The following is a 24,298-nucleotide window of genomic DNA, read 5'->3' as shown; positions in this document are numbered from 1 at the left end:
AAACTGTACTGACTCAGCATAGATTTCTTAGGAACACTGATAGAGTCCAGGTCAGTGACAGCTTACCTTACACAAAAGATTCCAAACAGTGATATGTTTTATCAACCCACTTCAAGATCAACTAAGAACATCAGTAAGAACGTGTCTCAGGCTACTAGGACCCATGGCCTCATGCACGTAGGTCAGAGATTATGCCAGACTTCATCTACTTTCCATTGCAGGATGGTTGAAGTTGAAATCAGTGTATTTATCCAGAAGGCACTCCATGGACATGATGGTCACAGTCCCTCAAGAAGCCTTCTCCTCATCAGGTGTACAACAGAGTACCTTTCTACAGACTGCTGCCTCCCAAGACACTCTGACAGACATCTCAAAAAGCTTTTCTCTACATAAATATCTAGAGCTCAGAACTGTCCAGCTGGTATGAAAAAGCATTCCTGGTTCCACAATACATGTTCTGACAGACTACACCACAACTATGCATTATGTCAACAGGCCAGGGGGGAGCAAGATCATTCCCTGCTCTATCAGGCAGCCATGTGGCCGTGGAATTGGTGTATTCTGAACCAAACCACACTGGGTGCCTTGCACCTTCCTGGTCTTATTATTTGCATAGAACAGCTGATGGGCTGTTCTCAGAGTACCATGAGTGATCTGTCAGAGACTCAGTCCTACATAGCATCTTTCACAAGCGGAGATTTCCAGAAATAGACCTATTTGCCACAGACCAGAATAACAGAAGTCTGACAATCTGTTTAAGAGGGTGTTGGAGTCCATCTTCCCTGACAGATGTCTTTGTGTGTGTGTGTGTGTGTGTGTGTGTGTGTTTGGAAAAAAAAAAATGTATTGCCTGGCTACTAAGACTAATGCATACCTTTCCATCAATGCCCATGATGCCGAGGGTACTGAGGAAACCTCAGTATGGGCCAGGCAGTTCTGGTATTCAGAACTGATGAGCCTTTCAACACAGCCACCATCACCTTACCAGCCCTGGCTGCATAGTCTTTGAGAACAATAGTTAGATTATACACCTGGACCCCACTCTGTTACATCTGACAGCCAGGATGCTGACTGGATGATGTCCACAGAAAGAAGCTTTCTTCTGAGGTTCAGAACATTCTGCTCTAAAGCAGGAAGCCTTCAACCAGATTTAATTATAAAGCTGAATGGAAGAGATTTTTTCATTTGGGGATCTCGGCGCCAGCTTTCTCCCCTGACATCACCAATTTCAGCAATACTGGTCTATTTACTAACTCTGAAATCTCAATTTTTCAATCAGCTCCGTAAGGTTCCTTCTAGCAGCAATATCTGCATAACACACTCCTATCCAGGGCCATGTTTTTCCACCATCCCATAGCAGGAAGATTCCTTAAAGGCTCCATTCATGTTTTTCCACTGATTTGGAAGCCCCCTCATCCTTGTGACCTCAATATAGTATTGGTAGACTTGGAAGGATGAGATTTTCCTCGATAATTGTCATAAACGTCAATTTCACTGTACGCTCACAAACCAACCAGAAAGTGTTTTCTTAATCAAAATTTCCAAATAGGCAAACTAAGAGAAATGCTGCTTGAGAACTTAGTTTGATTTAAGGGTATTTACTTTGATATTTGATGCTGACAGCTGATGTTAACAGTTATAAAGCTTGAACATTTTTAATCTCATCATCTTCTGTCATTGTCTGACCCCTCCCTCCATAATCTCCCTCAACTGTGAAAATGTAAATAATAAAAATTGGAAACCATGATTAAAAATAAACATCAACATTATCTGTCAAAATAATAAAATAAAACTTCAATTCTGCCAAGCCTAAGTATTAGCAGAGCTGATGGATTCTTCCCCCCTCTCACCTTGGTGCTGAGCAAGCTGTTCCCTTTACCGCCACCACCTACCTGCAAAGACAGCTTTTCTTAGTAGCCTCACATCAGCTCAAAAGATAGGGGCGAGTCAGGCTCTCATGACAGATGGTCCCCCTTATTAAGTGTTTCATGAGGACACAGTAATTTTTGGATCTCTTGCTAAATATCTGCTAGGTTTTCTCAGATTATGGTAAGAAGCTGCCTGTTGTGAGGAAATTTCCACTGTTTCTTTCTTCTCAGAGAGCCTGTTAGGAGATTGTGAGTTAATATCTGATAAGGGAAGAATTAACTCGTAGGGTTTGGGGGAGAAGGATGCTCCTATTGGGATCCAGGAAGTGGGCGGGCCCACTGCTAAAGGGTCCCTCCCCCAGCCTAAGGAGGGGATCCACAGGACCTGGAAGCCAAGTGATTTTGGGGGACAACTAATAAAATAACAGGAACAGGGTCAAACAAAGGGAACCTGACGGGGATACCGAGCAGAGAACCCCGGACAGCGCCCACTGCTCCTTGAAGGCGTCAGGGGAGTCAGTGGATGCCGCCCAGAGGAACTATGCCCGGATGCGTGAACGGATGGAGGAAAATAGGCCCCACAGTCACAGTCTCCATCGGCCAACCTCGTCTCCCTGGTTTTATAGATGGCCATTTTAGCCAGGGCCAGGAGGAGGTGGGCCAGGAGGAGGTTGACCAGGAGGTCCTGTGGCTTTGTGGGGCCACGGATAGGGAGTGCATAGATAAGGAAGTGAGGGGAAATGTGTAGCCAGATACATAACAAAATATTTGTGAGGAGCTGGAATAGGGGCTGCAACCTGGCGCACTCCAAGTAAACGTGCGCCAGGGTCTCCCTCCTGCTGCAGAAGGGGCAGGTGTCCGGGACGGGTAAACCGTGCCAAATACACGCCCATGCTCAAGGAGCCTTGATGCTGCAAGGCAAAATGAAGCAACATTGGGAGGATTCTGAAAGGCTGGTAGCTAACTTGTGTGTGTATAGAGTAATGGGATGGGACAAGAGCCGTTGGTCCCCACACATCTCTTACTCCCAAGAGACAAAAGGTAATGCTGCTTGTGGGGAAAGGAGTTGGCTCTTTGCAGTACTCCTAGCCAGTTGGCTGCTGCCAATATCCTCATTTTTATATATCTTGATTAGTGCATTATACACAAATTAAATAGCTTATTAGATCTGGATGCATTAGTCAAATTCTACAACTATTTGAAACTAAATCTAATACCATGTTTTAATCTGACATATAAAGCAGATACTGCTATGTTCTATCAGTGTCTACAGATTTATTGTTTCAGAGGGTCTGTAACTCATGCCAAACAACAATTTGGGTATTGATTCAAGATCTCTCATTAACTTTGTTTAAGAATGTATTTGTCTGGGGTTATGATCATCTGTGCTGTGCGGGCATTGCTCTATATTATTTCATCACATCTTAAAAATCCAAGTCTAGACATATGTCTTAGGATTTTCTGTTCTCTTCGATAAACTAATAGCTAACAGAGATGCTGAGGTTTGGCTGCCCTAAAGAGTGAGATTTACAGTCCCAAAGAGTGAGATTTTCCAGCTGGTGTGTTAGATCACCTTTGGTCCTTGGTGACCGCCAATAGTCCAGGGTTTTAAACCAACTGGCACTTAATAGTTCGTTTTAAAATGTACACTGCTTAATATTGCATATGAAACACTTAAATGTCCTAATTCGTCATAACGTCCAGGGCATGTGAGTATTCTATATGCAATGCAAACTAATGGATTTTAATAAAAACAGTTTATTTGCTGTCTGGAACAAAAACCTGGATGATGGTTGGAGATCCCTGAGGACCTGAGTTGTTAACGCCTGGTTTAGGCACATTGTCAGTGGACAGTATAAGAGAAATATTCAAAAATAAACTGTTTTTTATATAAACCTAACAAAAAGAACTGTTTTATCAATACAACAATGTTTATTTTGCATATCACCTTCTCATAGTGATCATCCATTTGAAAAACACTTTTCAGTAGGACTGTCAAATGATTAAAAATATTAATCGCGCTGTTAAACAATAGAATACCATTTATTTTAAATATTTTTGGATGTTTACTACATTTTGAAAGATATTGATTTCAATTACAACACAGAATACAAAGAGTACAATGCTCACTTCATATTTATTTTTTGATTACAAATATCTGCACTGTAAAAAACAAACAAACAAAAAAAAAACCTAAAATTCTATTTTTCAATTCACCTCATACAAGTACAGGTGCAATCTCCATCATGAAAGTTGAACTTACAAATGTAGAATTATGTACAAAAAAATAACTGCTTTGAAAAATAAAACAATGTAAAACTTTAGAGCCTACAAGTTCACTCAGTCCTACTTCAGCCAATTGCTCAGACAAACAAACTTGGTTACCATTTGCAAGAGATAATGCTGTACACTTTTTGTTTACAATGTCACCGGAAAGTGAGAATAGGCATTCGCATGGCACTGTTGTAGCAGCATTGCAAGATATTTATGTGCCAGATGCGCTGAAGATTCATATGTACCTTCATGCTTCAGCCACCATTCCAGAGGACATGCTTCCATGCTGATGATGGGTTTCGTTTGATAACAATCCAAAGCAAAGCGGCCTGATGCATGTTCATTTTCGTCATCTGAATCAGATGCCACGAACAGAAAGCTTATTTTCTTTTTTGGTGGTTCGGGTTCTGTAGTTTCTGCATCAGTGTGTTGCTCTTTTAAGACTTCTAAAAGCGTGCTCCACACCTTGTCCCTCAGATTTTGGACAGCAGTTCAGATTCTTAAACCTTGGGTTGAGTGCGGTAGCTATTTTTAGAAATCTCACATTGGTACCTTTTTTGCATTTTTGTTAAATCTGCTGTGAAAGTTTTTAAAACAAATATGTGCTGGGTCATCATCCGAGACTGCAGTAACATGACATATATGCAGGATGCGGGTAAAACAGAGCAGGAGACCTACAGTTCTCCCTCTCCAAGAAGTACAGTCACATTTAATTGATGCATTATTTTTTTAACGAGCAGCAGCAGCATGGAAGCATGTCCTCTGGAATGGTGGCTGAAGCATGAAGGGACATATGAATCTTTAGTGCATCTGGCATGTAAATATCTTTCAATGCCAGCTACAAAAGTGCCACGCAAAGGCCTGTTCTCACTTTCAGGTGACATTGTAAATAAGAAGCAGGCAGCAGTATCTCCTGACAATGTAAACAGACTTGTTTGTCTTAGCGATTGGCAGAATAAGAAATAGGACTGAGTGGACTTGTAGGCTCTAAAGTTTTACAATCTTTTGTTTTAGAGTGCGGTTATGTAACCAAAAAAAATCTCTATTTGTAAGTTACACTTTCACGATAAAGAGAGTGCACTTCAGTACTTGTCTGAGGTGAATTGAAAAATACTATTTCTTTTGTTTATCATTTTTACAGTGCATATACTAGTAATATAAAGTGAGCACTGTACACTTTGTATTCTGTGTAATTGAAATCAATATTGAATGTAGAAAAACATCCAAAAATATGTAATAAATTTCAATTGGTATTCTATTGTTATAAGTATGATTAATCACGATTAATTTTTTTAATCTCGTGAGTTAACTGTGATTAATTGACAACCCTACTTTTCAGTAGTATTTGATTTGGATATAATTGCTCATATTACATTTACAGCAAACTAAAATCAGATTCTAAAATAAATGCAAAATTAAAATTAAACTTAAATAAAACACAACCAAATAATACAGTCCTTTATTTTTACATTTATTTGAAGTAATTGAATTTAATGAATCTGAAGCTAACAAAACATAGATAAAGGATTCAGATTTCACATTTCTTTTAAAATCTATATTGGTTTCTAATGTGGTGTCTGATTTTATTCATGTACTTTGTTATATTGCCATGCGGCCCCTTTGCTGCTGTTACAATTTCTTTTGGTGGCTTAAACTTGAAATATGACTCGGGATTTGCCAGCTTCACTTGGATAATAGAGGGCTGTTTCCCATCTAGTCCAAGGTTTAGTCTGAATGGGCAATAAGGCTGTCAGGAAAGATATCTTTAAACAAGGGGCTCAGGTGGTCTGCACTGTGCAAGAGGAATATTTTGCTGTGCAAGCAGAATTGTAACTTTCACTTCGGCATGTGTCTCCTGGGGAAAAAACACATTTTGAACAGAAACAAAGTGTAATGTATAAAAACAAAGATTTGAATATTTTATAAAGGTTACATATAAAAATGGGAAATTAATAGACGAGAGATTCAAACAGTATAACCAGATTTTCACAAGCATGTATGTTAATATGATACAAATAGGGAGGGGATATTTTTGTTTGATGTAAGAATTGCAAGTTTGTGTCTGTATAACTTTGTGTATATATAACATACTGTATTTTAATAATCCTATTGCCTTGGATAAAGGCATAAGCTATATTAATTAATATTTAACTCTCTTCAGGACACATTGAAAACTGTACAGAAAACGGAAAAATTGGACCCAATAAAAATTAATTTATAAAACACTAAAAGAACATTGCAAACAATATTTTGTCAAACTCTAGGAATAAATGACTGTACTAGCACAAAAAAAAGTCAGCAAATAGCATAGCTACATGCCCAACTGAAATGTTTACCTGACATTTGGGTTTCACTTCTGATGTGATTGTGTATGTAGTTTTTCCCTAACCATTCTGATTAAAGTTCTGAGGAAGTGGGCACTCATCAGTTCATTAAACTTAAATTCATCGATCCTATGGTAAGAGGGGATCACTGACCTCATATATAACAGGGGTCATAGAACTTCCCCCAAATAATTCCTAGATCATATCTTTTACAAAAATATCCAATCTTGACTTTAAAATGTCAGTGATGGAGAATCCACTATGACCCTTGGGAAGTTGTTCCAGTGGTAAATTTTTTTGTTTTATTTATTTATTTTAAAGGTTGTTAATTAAAGATGCTACCATTTTGTCAAAGAGCTTCAGGCAGATAGAGGTACTTTTTAAAAGTTGTCTAAAGCTTTGAGTTGTAGAATAAACTATAACTTGAAAACTTTTTTTTTAAGGAGACTATATTCTTGATGCAAAACCAAAAGAGATTTCTGAAATTCAACGTCTAAATTACGAGCAGGTAAGAAACAGAGTTTCTAAAAAGCAATTTTTTGTTTTTCAGTAATGAACTAAAGCTTTTTTTCCCACTAAATTATTTTTGTTGAGATTTGTAAAATTCACCAATGTATGGAAAATAGAGCCTTTGTTCTTATTTATTCAGTATCAAACTTAGTTTTACAGTATCTATCCTAAAGTAGAGAAGATTAGTTATTGCTATACAAATCACTTTCTTGAAAAGATACAATCGTTTTTTCTTGTTTATAGTAACAGATTGGCTTTGGGCTTAGTGTTCAATCTGACTTCTAAGTCTTTGCCTCTCTTCTAGCAAAGAAAATAAAATGTCTTTGCATGCTGTTATATCCTCCATGGCAAAATGAGTTCCTTTATCTGCAGCAAATATAATGACAGACTCCATTGTACTTATTTTAAAGTAGTTCATATTTCAGTTCAGATGTCCCTGGAGTACTGGTGGTAGGTACTTATTCTGAGAAATCTGTGATCGCGGAAAACCATGCTTTTCAGATTAGCATACCCTATTCAGATAGGAATAGAAAATTTAATCACTTCAAATTTATCTGTAGATGCTGCTGTAACCAGATCACAGAAGTAGTACAGAAAGTCTTAAGAATTCTCTGAAGTGTTTTATAGCTATTTCTTTTAACTTCAATTGAGGATATAGTAGTTGATATACTTATTCAATTTTTAAATATAACTGAGGTAAAGGTATGTCTACCATGTATGTATTTTTAATAACAAACCTATTGCGGATACTGCTGGTATAGAGTGATTGCCGCATTTAGTTTCAGAGGTGGGTGATCCTATGTATATGTTTGAAACGAGCTTTGGGAGCCTTTTGGGATGAGTCACTATAAATATTAATTTTTTAAAAACCACCCTGTAGAGGCAATTGGGGTATGTGCAAATAGTAATTTTCTTACTAAAACCAAAAATCACTATATGTACCCAAATTAAAAGGACGTGATCTGCATGAAGTTTTTGAAAATCTATTCTTTGATATAGCACCAATAATGCATTCTGAATTTTTTTTTAAGTCCTTTTTTAAAATGTGCAACTTTTTGTGCTTCCTGTTGATGTTTAAGAAGTGACTGATAGCAACACCAGCCAGGATGCTCAGCTCATTCCTCACTTTTGTTTCAGAGCACACTTTTGTCTGATGTCTCTTCATTTTCACTTTGAGATTTGATGATGCTTGTGATACTGGTAAACATCTTCTTGTAGGATCTGGAGAAAGATGTGTACCATCAATAAAACAGTGAATCTGACCACAAAGTAGATTAAATGGGAAAGGAATGGAAAGAAATATTTTTTTTATATTTTGTTTATTGTAATCTTATAGGTTACTTGTTATAAATGTATACCTAACTTTGTATCTGTTTTCAACTGGAAATGGATTTTCTTGCTCCATTTTAACTACTGTACTAAAAAGGCAAAATGACATCATGAAAGCTTGTATGCGAGCTCCTATGTAAGTGCTAACAGTGACTGATGTAATCAGTTTTTCTTTAAAAGGTGTCTTGAGCCACTTGTGGGTGGTTGAAAGGCAAATGTCTAGGAACATGAGTTCACAATTTCAACCTGGTATCTAAAATCAAGGTGGATGTTCCTTGGTTCATACATCATCCCCACTAATAAACTGAGCATTACACAGATATAACTGAAGTCACAATTTTGAAACAAAGGGCTTTCACAAGCTAAGGCATAAGTTGACATTTAGGGTCTTTATTCCTGTATTGACATATTAGTCAGAAAAAATGCATGGCAGTGCACTAGAGATCGTACTTCTACAAATCAGGCAAGCTACAAAGATTAGATCAGTCAGGGACTTCAGTGTCTAGTGCTGTTAATGCAGCATCATTCACAAACTTTACTTCAGATCTTGAAAAGAAATCCCTTAGATTAAATAAATAAATTATTGGGAAAATAAATTAAGAAATCTAAAACTAAGGAAACTGATTATTGCTCCTGACTTTTCAGGGAGAGGTTCCTGACTTCTCAAGAAGAGGTACACTAACATGCCGTGCAGACCTTGCTACAATGCACAAAAATGATGAACCTTTGTGTTGCTACAGTTGTTGGTATTTGATTGTTAAATTGCTTCTTCTCAAGGAACTGAAACTTTAAAATCTTAGAACATGATTTTAATCACTTGTATTGCCTTAAGCGATTAGGACAAAACATTGGGATCATGCAGAAATATTTCTTATTACAGACCTTGCTAAATTTACAAGATGCACCTACTAGTCAGTGTGAGATAGAAAAGATGAAGGGGATCTATGCTGGTATATTCCAGTAAAAAGAACATGATACACAAAATAATGAACAGTATATAGAGAAGATAGGTTGGGTACTTCTGTTCCACTTTTCTCCTAATATAAGGAAAAGTGGACCTTTTAATGAATCAATTAGCAACACATTTCAGACTAATAAGGAAACAGTTTTTCATAAAACACGCAGTTAGCTTGTGGAACTGACTGCCACAAGATACCAATGAGATCAAGAGCTTTGCAGAGTTCAGAAAAAGGTTGACATTCATGTTTATATTGATAATGAAAACATCTAGATTACAGTGGAAGAAACTTTCCCTATGAATGGGCTATTCCTGTTTACTGTAAAACTGTTTACTGCAGTTTTTCTTGCATGTTCCTCTGAAGCAGCTGGTATTGGCCACTGTTGGAGATAGGATACAAGATTAGATTGACCAATGATCTGGTAAGGCAATGTTTGTCTTTCCTACCCATCCCAGAGCCTCCTGGCTGCTGCGAAGGAGAGAAGCTTTTGTTACTGTACTCCTCTCCTCAGCTTCCTGGCTACTATGGGGTGAGGGAATAGAGTGGGTCAGGTCTCCACTGTTTGACTTCTCACCTAGAGCCTCTTCGGTCCTGGGTAGTGTGAAGAAGTGTCATCCTTCATCTACCTTTAGTCTCCACTTTTTGACTCTGTCTCCTCTGTGAAGTGCCTGCTTCTGGTGCTATGTTTTATTGCTTTTGCTACAGCAACAGTGTAAATTTGATACAATTCTGGAGTTTCATTGCTTCCCACAGGTTCTGAATAGAAGCAGTGAAACAGACCCAAGTCTAAACACTCTGCTGGTGCTTGGTAATGCTGTGCAAAGGCATTGGAACTGACCTCAGATTTGGGAAGACAATGCTTAGTTGGTTTGCATTTTGGAATATTTACTCTAGAATCATAAAGAACAGAAAAATAGTTTTTGTTTTTTAAATTAAAAGCTTGACTTTTGTAGAAACTGCTAACATATGACCCCAAGTAGCAGGAAAAGCTTCATACTTGCTTCCAGTGAGTGAATTTTTCTAGCTCCATCTACATGTGTTCATAGCTTATTCCCTGTGCATAAAATTCTTAAAGGAGAGAGGGGGGGATTTCATTGGGAGTAAATGATTAGAGTTTTGAAATGGAATTACTTACTTTTTATTACTAAATCTCCTTATTTGGTTTTGGAGGATTTACACATACATCTTATATTCGCTGTGCAAATTGAGTGGTATTGTGGAAAATGAAATTGACATGGAGCATAGTCTTTCAAAATTATCTAAAATTTATTTTGTGTTATAAACTTTGATTGGTGTAACTGACATATAATGCTTCATGTGTCCAAGTGAGTGCTAAATTATCAGTGGTTACAATAAGTCTTGTGGTTTAGAAGTTATTGGAAAAATATTGTATAGTGGTAGACACAGTGTACTGGAATAAGGTTGAAGAAAATTAGCTACCCATTTAAATTAGCTACCCATTTACTCTTTGGCCTCCCCTTACCCAACTGGATGGGTTTAGCATGTAATTGTCATGCAACTTTTTTTTTTTTGGTATGTTCCTTTACATCTGTAAAGAGGCTAGTGTAGGTATATTTTCACTTCCATGCCAAATTGTGTTGTAAATATATAAATAGTCATATTTATCCAGTATTTTCTAATCTTATTAGCGCTCACTTTGTGGAGTATCAAACACAATCCTCCTTATGGCAACCTAGTTGTTTCATCTATTTTCTCAGCAAATATTTCATAGTGCTCCGGTGAGGTATTGTATTTCTAAGAACGCCATTCGAGTTTCATAATACAGCTCCTTTTGTTTGTGTAACATGGAACCAGAGTCTTCAGCCATTGCTGATGTGGGTATTATATAAACTTATGCCTCAAATGGTATTCCAGACTCTTCTGTGCATTGCTACTTTCCCATCCTTCAAATCAATAAATTGAAATCAGGGCTAGAAAGTAGGAAAACTGATCTTATTTAAAAATAAACTCTTTACTTTAAGTCTTAAGGCCAGGAGCTGTCTTTGTTATATTGCTTGTACAGTGCCTTTCATATGGGACTGGGACCTCTGACATAGTACCTCAATATATATAAATAGGTTTAATGAACTTAAATTGTGCTGTTTAGTACATGTAGATTATTTGTTACATAAAATTTGTAAGTGAATTTATATTTTCTTGTATTTGAAGATACATCTTAAGTTGTGATACTGGTGTAACTGAGAAAATGTATTGAATCCATTGTTTACTTTAATGTGCCCTTTTGCAAGTTGTATATAAAACACTGAATCAGATGAATTATTAACTTACAAGAGTAGCTACCAAGTGTAGAAAATGCTCTAGTGCCATCCATTTGGTTCATCTATATTTTTCTTTTGGTTGTCAGAACATGAGTGATGCAATGGCTATCCTACATAAGCTACAGACAGGTCTGGATGTGAACGTGAAGTTCACTGGTGTACGAGTTTTTGAATACACACCTGAATGCATAGTATTTGACCTTCTTGATATCCCTTTGTACCATGGATGGTTAGTGGATCCTCAGGTAAGCAAAATTAGCTTAGATGATGAGTTATCTATTTCCTGTCTGAACTATTTTACATTTTACTGATGTGTATGGCACATCAGAATTTTCAGATTCTTGTTTAATTTTAACCTAAGGCTCCTAGTCTCTCTTGTTGTTGTGTAGACAGGAGTCACAGTGAGCTGATCATGTTTTCTTTTGAGTCTGCACCCTGAAAGATTAAAATTTCACCTTGAAGCGTGGTGTGAAATCATACTGTTCATTTTAAGGGACTATAACTTTGCAATGATTGAATATTATAAAGTTCCAGTTTTTAGACAAGTCTGTTTTAAGTCCTGCATCAGTGCAAAATAGCACTGCTGGTCTAGGGAAGTATTGAGTTTGTTTTTGCCCTTTCCAGGAGTGGTATTCATTTCTTACCTTGTTTGCTCATATAAGAGTTTGGACACTAAGAAGTTAGTGAACGTAATGTGACTTCCCTCCTTCCTGAAATTCCTACCTGCTTTTAGCAGCTTCTGTTTCAAGAACTGAGAGTATTAAAACCAAGTTGAAAAAACGAAATTTTTATCTTAAACAAAATTATATCACTTATTCTTAAGATGGGCTGGCTGAGGCGCCATCCACTTAAGAAAAGAAGGTGATACTGTTTGGCTGGGGAGTTATACGGCTAGAATAGCCTGTCTGTATGATTGATGTGTTCCTAATGATTTGTAACTCTGTCTTGTAATTATCTAGGCTCTTTTCTGGTTGTGTTTTTTGTTTCACCTGGCAATTTTCTTGGCCAGAAAATGTTTTCATTTCATTTTAGCACTACAGACAGCAACCTGTCTCTCTGATGTGCACCCTACATCTATAGTCCAGATCTTTGTGAACTCTATGGGTGACAATGTTGGAGAACAGGAGAAACAATAGTTGTTGTAGTTTTGGCCAAGGGAGAAGCACATGTTGGTGTTCCAAAACTTTTCTGGTTTCCTATTTGCTTCCAGGTGCAAATCAAGCCTTCCTTACTGATATTAATAGTTATTTATTATTAGGTTAGTCCTTTGTGGCACCAGCTATGACTGAAGCCCCACTGATTTAGAAACACATGAAAAAGTGATCCTTGGTCTGAAGAACTTAGATTTTAAGTTGGTATTTGCCAAGTTTTGTCTCAGCTACTTGAGCATCTGACTCTGATCTTCCAATATGGTTTAAATCAGCTGACATGCTCATGCTATAGTTTCAAGATTTGAGTATCTTGAGATTTGGTCGGGAGGATGTCTTAATGGAGGGACCTTAATTCTGGAAGTCATTTCCCACGCTGATCGAACAGATCCAGAATTTCCTTAGCTTTTTATGTTACTACTTTAATGTAAAAAGCTAAGGGAATGAGGATGAAAAATATTTATGTAACAAATAACATCTACATTTTCAATCTAGATGACATTAGTTAACTTGATTTTGTATAGATCAAGATTTATATGAGCTTCCGGAGACAACTGTGGCAGACATATACTTTTTTTAAATTGTGAAAACTTTGTAATAACCTTCCTGAAATTAGGAATGCATTATTTTTTTGTATGCTAAATGTTTGAGTATTTTAAAAAAACAAACACAAAAAAACTACTAGATGAAGCCATCTCATTTTTTAACTTTTTTCTTTGGGATCCTCTGGAACATACATGTAAGTGATTTGCAACACATTATAATGTATCCTAAAAAGGAATAAAGAAATGTGGCTTAAGTAGGCATGTATTGATTGATTTTTTTTATGTGACCCACATGACACATTGATTCTGCAGAGTCTAAGTTTTCACATTTAAAAAATAAAGTTTGTAACTCTCATAGTTGCAGAGAATCTTCCAGATGTGTACAAAGTACAACTAATGCAGCCTGAGTTTGCAGGGTGCCTGCAAGAATGGGTCTGGAAAGTATGAAGGCATGATACAGAAAAAAGGGAATAAGAAAGGAAGTGGGAAAAATTGTTTTTTATAAAAAACGAGCATATTCCCCACTAAGTGATGCTGAATGTGCTAATAACACAACTGAAAAAATAATAAATAACTGAAAGTTGAGGTATTGCTTAAAAGACTGATTCTACCCCTGATCTTTTTATGTAGATTGCCCACTGATATAACTCTGTATTGAGGGCAGCGTGTAGTATTAAACTTAAACCCTAGCTCATACTCCATAATTAAAATGTAATTTTGCGCACTCCACAAAATGTGTGCAACATCCTTGGCTTAAGGCTTTTCAACCCAGGGTTATGTATTGACCTTAGTGTGGTATACCCAAAAGACTAAAACCTCTTGTGGACAATTCATTTTTGATATATTTTATCTTATGAACAATTCCAGTAGGCACACAGGAGCAAACAATGGATTTTCTGTTCTTCATAAAGATAAATGAATTATTTGTTTTTCCAGATTGCTGACATTGTGAAGGCAGTTGGTAATTGTAGTTACAATCAATTGGTGGAGAAGATAATCTGTTGTAAACAGTCGGACAACAGTGAGCTGGTTAGTGAAGGTGGGTGAATGCTGCCATTGTAATTTTTTTTCTTCTTTAATTACTGGAACTAATGAAGTGCAGTATCCATTTATACATTTTTAAAAATTATTAAACTTTTTTAATTATACATTTTGTATATTGGTCTACTGTATATGTAGTCTGTCTCGTGGTGGTGACATCCATGTGATATACTGCGTTAATCATGCACACTAAATCTCAACTGCATCTTTGCCCATTAAACTATCTGCACTCGGATTGCCCTCTGAGGCTGGAATTTACAAAGCTTTGCAAACCTCTGAGCTCTGCTATTTTTAAATTTTAAAAAGCTGGAGAAATCTTTCTCTTCTTACAGAATTTCATTAGTTTGAGGTCTCATGGGCAACGTTCAGTCAGGGTCAGTGACAGGTTTTAGATCTGCTATGTCTCAACATATCTTGTCTAGACATGGAAACTTTATATCATTTGGAAAGGGGAAAATCACTCTTAGAAAGATATAGTACTTCTACGCATGGTAGGTCTCAAGATTCAGATTGGAAACATAAAGAAAAGCTATTATACATTATTGCTGAGACTTGTAATGTATCAGCTGTTCTTTCTGTGGTTTGTGCATTTGGACTCTGTAATAAGGGAGCCTTCCTTTACTGGTGAAGGGATATGAAAAATAGTGTCAGTAAAAATGCACATGTGTAAACTGCACGTGTGAGTGAGCATGTATTTCACAAAAAAATACAATCCATTTTTGTTCTAAAGTTTGATCCATAGACTATAGTTGATTCAGGCAGGGATTAATTTTTGGAGCCATCATTAGTTGGAGGCTCATTATGTTGCACTGTGAGAGGCAGAGTCTCTAATCGGTAGTGGGGGTCATCAGTGGTGATGATCTACAGAAAACACAGGAGCTTAAAATTTTTCATTCAACTTTTCAGTTACTGCAAGGTTTAAATCCATTGTGCTCTGAAAACAAGTATGTATCACCATGTATTCAGTTTTCTATACAACTGCAAGTATATGTAAGTAGTTTGAGAGTTTGAAGAGCTAAAGATTATTCTTGAAATTTCAGGACTGGTGCCAAGCTTTATTCTGATTCTTCTACAAATAGCCTTACTTTAATACTTTGAAATTTAAATAGAAGTAGATCCATTCAAAATTTCATGGGTGGACTCCATTTTTAATTTGAAGTTAGTAGTCTTTACAATACTGTTTCTAAATATGCCACAGAAACCATTGTGAAAATGTTGTTTGTCAGTATCAGAAGGGGTATAGCACAAGCCTGACCAGTGTTTAGTTTCACAAGGCTTTGTGACTTTTGCAAACTTTCTGATCTCTTCAGTTCCGTAAGGTTTTATACCTGAGGCAGTGTGTTACAGAGGATAGGTGTGACACTCTCTACCTTAAAGTAGCACCCTGGGACCTCCCCCCCCATATTCATCACTAACATGAGATTGATGTGTGTTGTACAAAGTATACCTTGTGAGGTATCATTTAACAAGTCTTGATCTGTTGAACATTTTAATATGCTGTTGGATTGTATGTACTGTCATTGTATGTGAAGTTAAGTATTGCTATATGTGTTACTGAAATATGTTGTGAGGTTGGGAACGCCCACAGCCAGCCTTTCAGTTACAACAAAGAAGGCCCCGGACAGCGTTAATAGCCCTTCAAGAAAACAATCCTACCCCAAAGGCTCTTTAAAGCAGTGGAGATTATTGCTTGTCAAATGGGGACTGACGGATCCCTGCAGCACAGCAAGGATCTTTCTAGCAGCTAGAAGAAAGTATGAAAAGAGAGACAGTGACATCACTTGGCCTCTCTTCCCTCACCCCAGATCTCAACACCTAAAGCACATCTGGAAGACAAAGATTTTGAACTGGGGAAGTTTGGTCTCAGGCTGGAAGGTAGTCCAGTCTGTGTGTATTGAGGAACTGTAACCTGCTTGTATCATCTGTTAGGGTGAGACACTGCTTGATTCAAATCTTGTTTAGTCTGTTAGAAATGCAGTTTAAATTCTAACTATTTTATTTCTTAGATAACCAACTTTGATCTCTGTGCCTGCCACTTATAATCACTTAAAATCTATCTATCTGTAGTTAATAAATCTGTTTTATATTTTACCTAAAAGTGTGTTTTGGTGGAAGTGCTTGGGAAATCTCAGCTTTGATTACAAAGGATGGTACATATCTACTTTCCTATGAAGAAGTGGTGAACTAAATATGAACTTACACTGGTCAGGTATATGGAGCTGGGGAAGGGGGGCGTTGGCGAGAGCCTCTCTATTGATGGTTCATGAGTGGCTGGGAGATCATTCATGTAACTCAGTTGGGTGTGTCCCTGCCTATGGATGCCTGTGTAAGTGCAGTACCTGTTAGAGCAGTGGATCTCAAACTCTTCTTTTCTTTTTTTCTTTTTTTTTTTGCGGACCACTTGAAAATTGCTAAGGATCTTGGAGGACCACTTAATGATCTGTCCAAATGTGGTTTGTACTGTTAGCTAACTGTTGTAAAGCGCTTTGGATAAAAGCACTATATTAAAAAAATGATAAACAACATTGTTTGTTCTACAAATAAAAGCACACAACTCATATTTTAATATCAGTAGACTTACCTTTCTAATGTGATAGGTGTGCCCCTTTTCTCCGTGCTGCAGCAGCCACAGAGCTGAGGCTGAGAAGGAGGGCTGTCTCTCCCTGGTAGCCGCAGCCCTGGAGCTGGGGAAAGTCACCTCTTTCTCTGGCTGCCGCAGCCCTGCACATCCCAAATTTCCTCCACCCCTTCTTCTCACCCCACTGGCCCCTCCCACCTACCCCACCCCCCCCAAGGCCACCACCTCACCTTATATTTGCATCTTCTCCAGGCACCTAATTAGTGGAGCCACGCCTGCGCAGCTCCACTAATTAGGTGGGTGGCCCTTCATTCTCTCGTGCGCAGCCGCCCAGGTTCCACAAACCACAGTTTGAGAACCTCTGTGTTTGACATGAGCCTCACAATATGAGAGGCAACCCAGGCTAGTAGATTTGGAGGGCTAAGCAGTCTCACAGTCCAGGTTGCACCAGGAGACACTCTCAAATCCTATTCCAGTGTCCTATTGTGGCAGACTTAAGTTTTATTCCTGACTCTGCCACTTGGCTGCTGTGTGGTTTAAGGCAAGTCAGTTTCATTTCTCTATGAACTCTGTTTCTCCTCCAACCCTTTGTCATCTTTATTCAGATTATAAACTGTCTCCTACTGTGTATTTGTATAGTGTTTAGTACAATAGTACCCCAGTCTCAGCTGGGGTCTCTGTGCTACTGTAATGAAAATATAAATAATAGTTCTTGGAAAAAATATCCTCTAGGTCAACAAGGTAAACACTTAACTTCAGATTTTTAAAGATATTTAGGCATTGCTGCCCTCAGTGTTGTAACACCTAATTGATTTATGAGCCTAAATTTCATATTCAAAAGTGATTTAGGCAGTGCACTCAGAAATGCCTAAATAAGGGCCCAAATAATGGTCTTGACCCACTTAAAACTTTTAAGTTGCAAACTAATACATGCATTTGCTCTAAACTGATGACTATATAAGCCAGTTTGTTTTAACAAATATAAAATTCTTTTTATCTAAATACAATAAAGGGGCTACCTTTTAGCTCTCATTACATTGTGGGAGGAAATACCCCTGTGCTATCCACCTCTACCTGGAATCCTTTCAGCTAGTTACCATCTTCCCTGCATAGGCAGGCACCATCCGGAACCATGACATGAATGCTTAACTCAAAATTTAGAATAAATATGACATGGTTTATGAGGTACTGGAAATATTGTTGAGAAAGTGGTAATTTTCCATATTATTAAATACAACCATTTTAGGTTTTCTACAGAGTCGTGGAATTTTAAAACTCATTTTGTCCATATTTAGAAGTGGCTTCCAAATAACAGATTGTGGAGCTTTATAATAGTCCTGTACCATGATGCTGTTTAAGAGAATTACAGAATTGTTTACAGAATTGTTTACAAGAATAAAGGTAATAGTAGAATACAAATAAGATTTACAGTGCTGATATATACTGGTCAATGCCTGGTCAAGGCATTGTCAGCTGTACAAAATGGGCAAGTCTTCAAAGCTCAGCTGTTTTGGAGCTAGATGTTTGAAAAATGGAAAAAATTTTTTTTTCATTCTTACTTTACCAAAATATGACTGAAGATTTTGGTTGGTGTTTTCAGAAAAGTTCATCTTTGGACAGGGACCAGGTATGGAAAAACATCCAAAAAGGTGATTTTTTTTTTTTAAAAAAATCCTGCGACCTTGTAAAACTGTTAAATTTAAGTGTTTTGAAAACCTGAGGTATTTGTTTGCTTATAAGGAGCCTGAACTAGAGTAAGTGCAAGAATGTTAAATGGAATAATCCTTTATGAAGGCTCTAATATGATTGAATTTTCAGTATGCTCATAAGGGAACACATTACTTCTCCCTTTTTTTACAATCTGTATTGAACAGCTTTATAGCCCAAACTGTTGGAAATAGGTGGGTAACTGGCTCTTGTAGTGAAATGCCTCTGACAGTGTTGGTAAAAATTATTTTTGATTGGCCACATTTAAGACTTTGAAAATTGCTTTAAGTACATGTAAAGTACATTTTTAAAGCTGATCTGAAGGGTGAGGGAGGCACAAAAAACTGGTTGCATACTTTTTTGTGCATCTTCATAATGCATAAAGAGAGCCTGAAAAGTTTGTGTGTATGCGTGGTTTTTTATTTAGTTCATATCTTACTAATATCAGAAATGCCAAGTCCTTTTTTTGTTCGAGGCCTTCCTCACAAGACCTGGAGATTGTGAACTGGGATCCCGGGAAGGTTAGATAGCTTTTCTTTTGTTAGGCAGACATTTGATCTAAATAGATGTTAATAAAGTGGACAATTTTAAATAGTATGAATAAAAATTATTTCCCCTCACGTTTCTTTTTCTTGGTATTCGCAGTGTCATAATATTACTAGTTCTCCAGCAATCCACAGACTCTTCCAGGAAAAACAGTAAACAAACCTGAATTACTACTGAAGTGTGGTGGGAGACGGCCAATCTGTATCTGTTGCCTGGGGGAGTCCTGTATCTCCCAGAAGTGCAACTTCTATCTGGCCCTCAAGTCCAGGGTAAGGAGAAATAGAGAAATTAAACTCAGACTGTTAAATGGCTGAAGGGAGCATTCCATCAGCTTCTGAGTCAGGTTAGTAAATCAACCAATACATCTGTCTCCAGGCAGATCCAGCACCCCGCAGGCTTCCCTTGAGAAAGTCCTTTTGAAGCCTTCAGGGAAGGTTTCCAAAAAGAGGAGCATGGACTCTTACCTTAAGGCGACAGCTCTGAAAAGATCTAGGTCCTTGGTGAGATCTAGGTCTCCAAAGCCTTGACATCTCTACTTATTACCTTCTGAGTTGAAGGATTCCTCCTCCAGTACCGCTGTGGCCATAAAATCCCAGAGCACAAAGGAAAGACATGGTTCTGATAGGTCCTTGGTAACCTCTACCATCAAGGAGGGGAAGCTTAGAGAGTTGGGACTGGCACTATTGAGTTAAGCCCAGCCTTTGGTATCCCAGCATGCAGCACCCTTAGGCAACAGCACCAGACACCACTGGTGTCTACTTCGGTACGTCCACAGTTGGCTTTGGCGACCATGGTCTCAGCTACCACAGGGGTACTACTTCCCCTACTCAGTACCAGAGGAATTCAGCTCTACTAAGGACCTCTCAATAATGGATGAACCAGAGTCTCCCCTCCTGATGGGTACTGAGTATCTCTTAGTACTGAAACCTGATCTCTGGACTACTGTCCTCTAGTACTGCAGGATTCTCCACTGTTTCCTGCAGGTGCTCCCCCTTTGGATCAGATAGAGGTGGATGAAGGAGACTTCCAGTCAGTATCCTCTATTTCTGTTCATGGTTCTCCACACATCCATTCAGGATCCCATTCTCTGAAAGTCATAGGGAAGATAAGGCTAATTTATCAAGGGTGGTGAAACCATGCATGCCACTCCTACTTCTCTATGGGCCCCACAATGGCCATTCTGGGGCCCCAAGCTGCTTATCTACAGCAATGTACCGGTGGTCTGGTAAAATCTCATAGGGAGGGCAGAGTTGTACAGCATTCTCCTCCCCAACCAGCCCCCACCCAGGAGGCGACATGTGAGGAGCGGGAAGCTAGGGCGAATAAGCAGGCCCCCCTCAAACATCTGTTTCATTCTTGTATCTTAATGAAGCAGTTATGCCTCCACTACCATCCAGGGCCAATGATTTCCAGCAATGTAAAGACTTCATAAAGAGGGTAGCTGACACCCTTCATATTTCTCTCAAGGAGGTCAAGGATTCACAGCACAAAGGGTTGAATATCTTATAGTCAGCAACACTCCTCAAGGGTGTGTTACTAATCAATGAGGTGCTCCTAGATCTAGCTAGGATGATCTGATGGACACTTGCCACTATTCTAACCATGTGTAAAGGGGTAGATAAGAAGTGTTTATGTTCCCTCTAGGGATTCTTTTTGTTCTCCCATTCCCTGCCTAACTCCCTGGTGGTGGATGCGGTAAACAAGGAGGGGGTGCAGCACTTCTCTCTTCGCCCCCTTCCCCCCATATGAGACAGATCAGAAAATGCTGGATTCCTTTGGGTGAAAGACCTATTAATCAGCAACCCTTTCAGTTCAGGACTGCAAATTATCAGGCCCCGATGGCCGAATTATAATGAATTCATGGCTTTCGTTGAACGTCTGCCACAAGAACATAGGGCGCAATTCTAATCCATCTCAGAGAGCCGGTTGGTGGCTAGAACTGCTGTGGACACTGCTGCCAGGTCCTTCTCCATGGCAGTGGTTATGAGAGGGCATTATGGCTCCATCTTTCAGGGTTTTTGAGAGAAGTACAGAACAGCGTGGAAGATCTCCCCTTTGACAGTCATAAACTGTTCTTGGAGGCCATGGATGAGTCCTAAAGGACTCCAGGGCTACTTTGTGATCTCAGGGCATATATACACCTACATATAAGAAAAGGTTTAGTAGGTCACAGACTGCCCAGAGATCACATCCTACTCAGTTTTCCAGATCCCATAGGTCCACTGAACCACTCACAAAGACAGATTTCAGAGAGGGGGTTGCATGACCACCCAGCCGTCTTCGAAGCAATAGTTTTGGGTTGGTTGAGGGTTCAAAACCACCTCTGCCTCTGGATTTACAGCTGTGCCTATTAACCCACCTCCCTCCTTTGGAGACCAGCTTGCCTACCTCCACCATGGTTGGAGGCAGATCACTACAGACAAGTGGGTAATAGAGGTAATATCAGGTTAAACCATCCATTTTATGTTGTTCTAACTTTCATCCCCCTTCCCTGTCCCCCTTCAGGGCCCCTCTCGTTAGCTTTTATTGAGACAAGAAGTGAAATTTCCTTTGATTAGGAGCAATAGAACCAATTCCTCCTCCTCCTCACAAAGAGCAAGAGATTTTACTCAAAGTATTTCCTTCTGCCAAGGGACGATGGAGGCTGATCTTACATCTAAGACTTCTAAACAAGGTAGTAAAGTCTCAAAAATTCAGGATGTTGACTCTGGCAGCTATAATTGCCTCACTAAAGAAAGGGGATTGATTTTTAGCTCTTGACATACAAGATGTCTATATAACAATACACCCATCACATAGGAAATACCTATGCTTCACTGTAGGCCAGGATAATTTCCAATACTGAGTGCTTCCTTTCAGCCTTTCTCAGCCCAAACATTGTTCTCAAAAGCCCTGACCGTAGTGGCTGCTTAACTCCAACAAGAAGCGATTCTAGTCTTCTTGTACCTCGATGACTAGCTACTCAAGGGCTGTTCCTACAAAGCACTGCTGTCTTTCACCCAGATGGCCCATGCTCTGTTCCATGAGTTGGATCTGCAGTTGAATGTAAAAAAAAAAATCCACATTAATCCCTATACACATGATGCAGTTTATAGGGGCATATTTGGACTCATTGAAACCAGAGCCTATGTTCCCTTAGACACATTTGTCATCTTGTCAGGTCTGGTACAAGCAATTCAGGGGAGACCTCAAAACACAATAAGCTCCTGGGACACATGGCAGCTTGCACCTTTGTGACCAATCATGCAAGGTTATCTCTCTGCTGCTTCCAAAAACTGTGCTGAGGCTATGTAGTAGTCCTGTTTGTCCAGCTAGCCCTCTTGATCAACTGAGAGAAACCACCCCTGATTCCAATGCAAACGTTAGAATTTATAGGAGCCAGAATAGATTTGGTAACAGCTCAGGCGTATGTATCTCAGGATCGGTTCCTTGCAATCCAGTCCCTAGTAAATGGGATGATCACTAACCCGGCCAGGGTTGTGCAGACTTAGCTGACACTGTTGGGTCATGTGTCCACATGTACACATGTGATGCTGCTTGCCAGACTTCACCTGATGCCCCTACAACTATGGCTCAGGTCAGTCCCAAGGAACCATCTGCTGAGCAAATCAATGGTAATATTATTCCGTGTCATGAGAGCACTGACCTGGTGCCTACCCCCAACAATGTCCAGAAAGGAGAACCATCTGAAACCCCATAACCATCTTGAACACTGATCACGGACACATCTAGGATAGGATGGGAGCACCCACCTGGACCATTGTCAAATATAAGAGAGATGGTCCCCGGAGGAGGTGAGACTACACACGGAAGTGCTGGAGTTTTGGGTCATCAGGCCAGTGTGTGGTCTCCTCCTGGTCCTATGGCACGTTGTAACACACAAACCAACAAAACACTGGCAATATATTACATATGCGAGGGGGTGTGCTATCTCCCCCATTGGGTAATGAAGCGAGCAAGTTGTGGAATTGGTGCTATGAAACATCCCTTTGATAATGCTGCACCTGCCAGAAACCAGCAGTGACATAGTGGGTTTCCTGAGCTGGCATTTAGTCACTGACCACAAGTGGTTGCTGCAGAAATTCACCAAGAGTACATTTTCTGTTGTGGAGGACATGGGTAATAGATCTGTTTGTCACCAGAGATAATGCAAAGTGCTCCAGCTTTGCTCCAGAGGCCATGAATCCAGAGTCCCTCCAATCACATTCCTTTTGGAGTGAAGTTAAAGGCTTTGTTACACCTTCCCACTGATTCCACAGAGTGACTACCAAAGCCAAGTGAGAGCATCTCAGGCTCATCCCCATAACTCTGTAATGGCTGAGACAGTTCTGTCTTATGAACTTGCTACATCTGTTGGTGCAACCCCCGAGCAAGATCCCACTCCACGCAGACCTGTTATCACAGGGACAGTTACTTCACCCAGACCTAGTGTCACTACAACTGATTGCCTAAATGCTGCTTGGATGAGTATCCTGGAAAAGGGCTGCTTGTCACTTGTCCAGGGTATCTTGATTCTAAGCAGGAACCCATCCATGAGAAGAACCTACTCTAAGTGGAAGAGGTTTTCCATATGGGTGGCCCAACAGGCTTTGATACCTAAGATCCTGGACTGCATACTGCAGTTGAAGTGCTCTGGACTTGACTTCCCTGTGATACGGTCGCTCTTCATCTTCTCTCCTCTTACTGTATCAGAAATCCTCAAGGACCTCACATGTGCTGATCCAGTGGTCACTCTCTATAGTACTGTGTTGACCAGACTAAATATTTCATGTTGTCCCAAGCCTGTTCTCCATCCCTGCTTTTGGAGTCGTTAGCCAAAAAGTGCTCTGAGTTGCATGGAAGCTGATGGAGGTCATGGCTACATTTCCCTTTATGTAAGTGGCATCATAGACTATCAGGGTTGGGAGGGACCTCAAGAGGTCATCTAATCCAACCCCTTGCTCAAAGCAGGACCAATCCTGAATTCTTGCCCCAGATTCCTAAATGGCCCCCTCAAGGATTGAACTCACAACCTTGGGTTTTACAGGCCAATGCTCAAACCACTGAGCTATCCCTCCCTCCTCCACATTGATGACATCTTGAAGAACTACAGTTACATAATAATGTAACTATAGTTATATTACTTTTGTATTAGTAACAATATTTCCTTCAAGGTGTTTGTTCTCTCTCTCTCTCTCTCTTTCATATATA

The 24,298-nt window shown here is 39.2% G+C and overlaps 1 protein-coding gene across 10 annotated transcripts in view; it reads left to right on the top strand.

The window, feature by feature from the left end:
- Nucleotides 1-24,298, top strand: part of MINDY2 (MINDY lysine 48 deubiquitinase 2) — a 118,569-nt gene that overhangs the window by 28,144 nt on the left and 66,127 nt on the right. For 9 of the 10 annotated variants that reach the window (XR_006284210.1, XR_006284209.1, XR_006284211.1 and 6 more), the window contains exons 3-5: nt 6,910-6,974; nt 11,630-11,788; nt 14,173-14,275. Coding sequence is in view for 7 of the 10 variants with exons in the window: in XM_043523699.1 (XP_043379634.1) it covers nt 6,910-6,974; nt 11,630-11,788; nt 14,173-14,275 (327 nt within the window). In the remaining 3 variants the exon portion in view is untranslated. The remainder of the gene's footprint in view (nt 1-6,909; nt 6,975-11,629; nt 11,789-14,172; nt 14,276-24,298) is intronic. The other variant, XM_037911305.2, reaches the window with a different exon arrangement.

Source organism: Chelonia mydas, chromosome 10, assembly GCF_015237465.2.
Source record: "Chelonia mydas isolate rCheMyd1 chromosome 10, rCheMyd1.pri.v2, whole genome shotgun sequence".
Lineage (NCBI taxonomy): Eukaryota > Metazoa > Chordata > Testudines > Cheloniidae > Chelonia > Chelonia mydas.
Note: the sequence above shows the minus strand (reverse complement) of the source record. Positions and strands in the feature narration are given on the sequence as shown.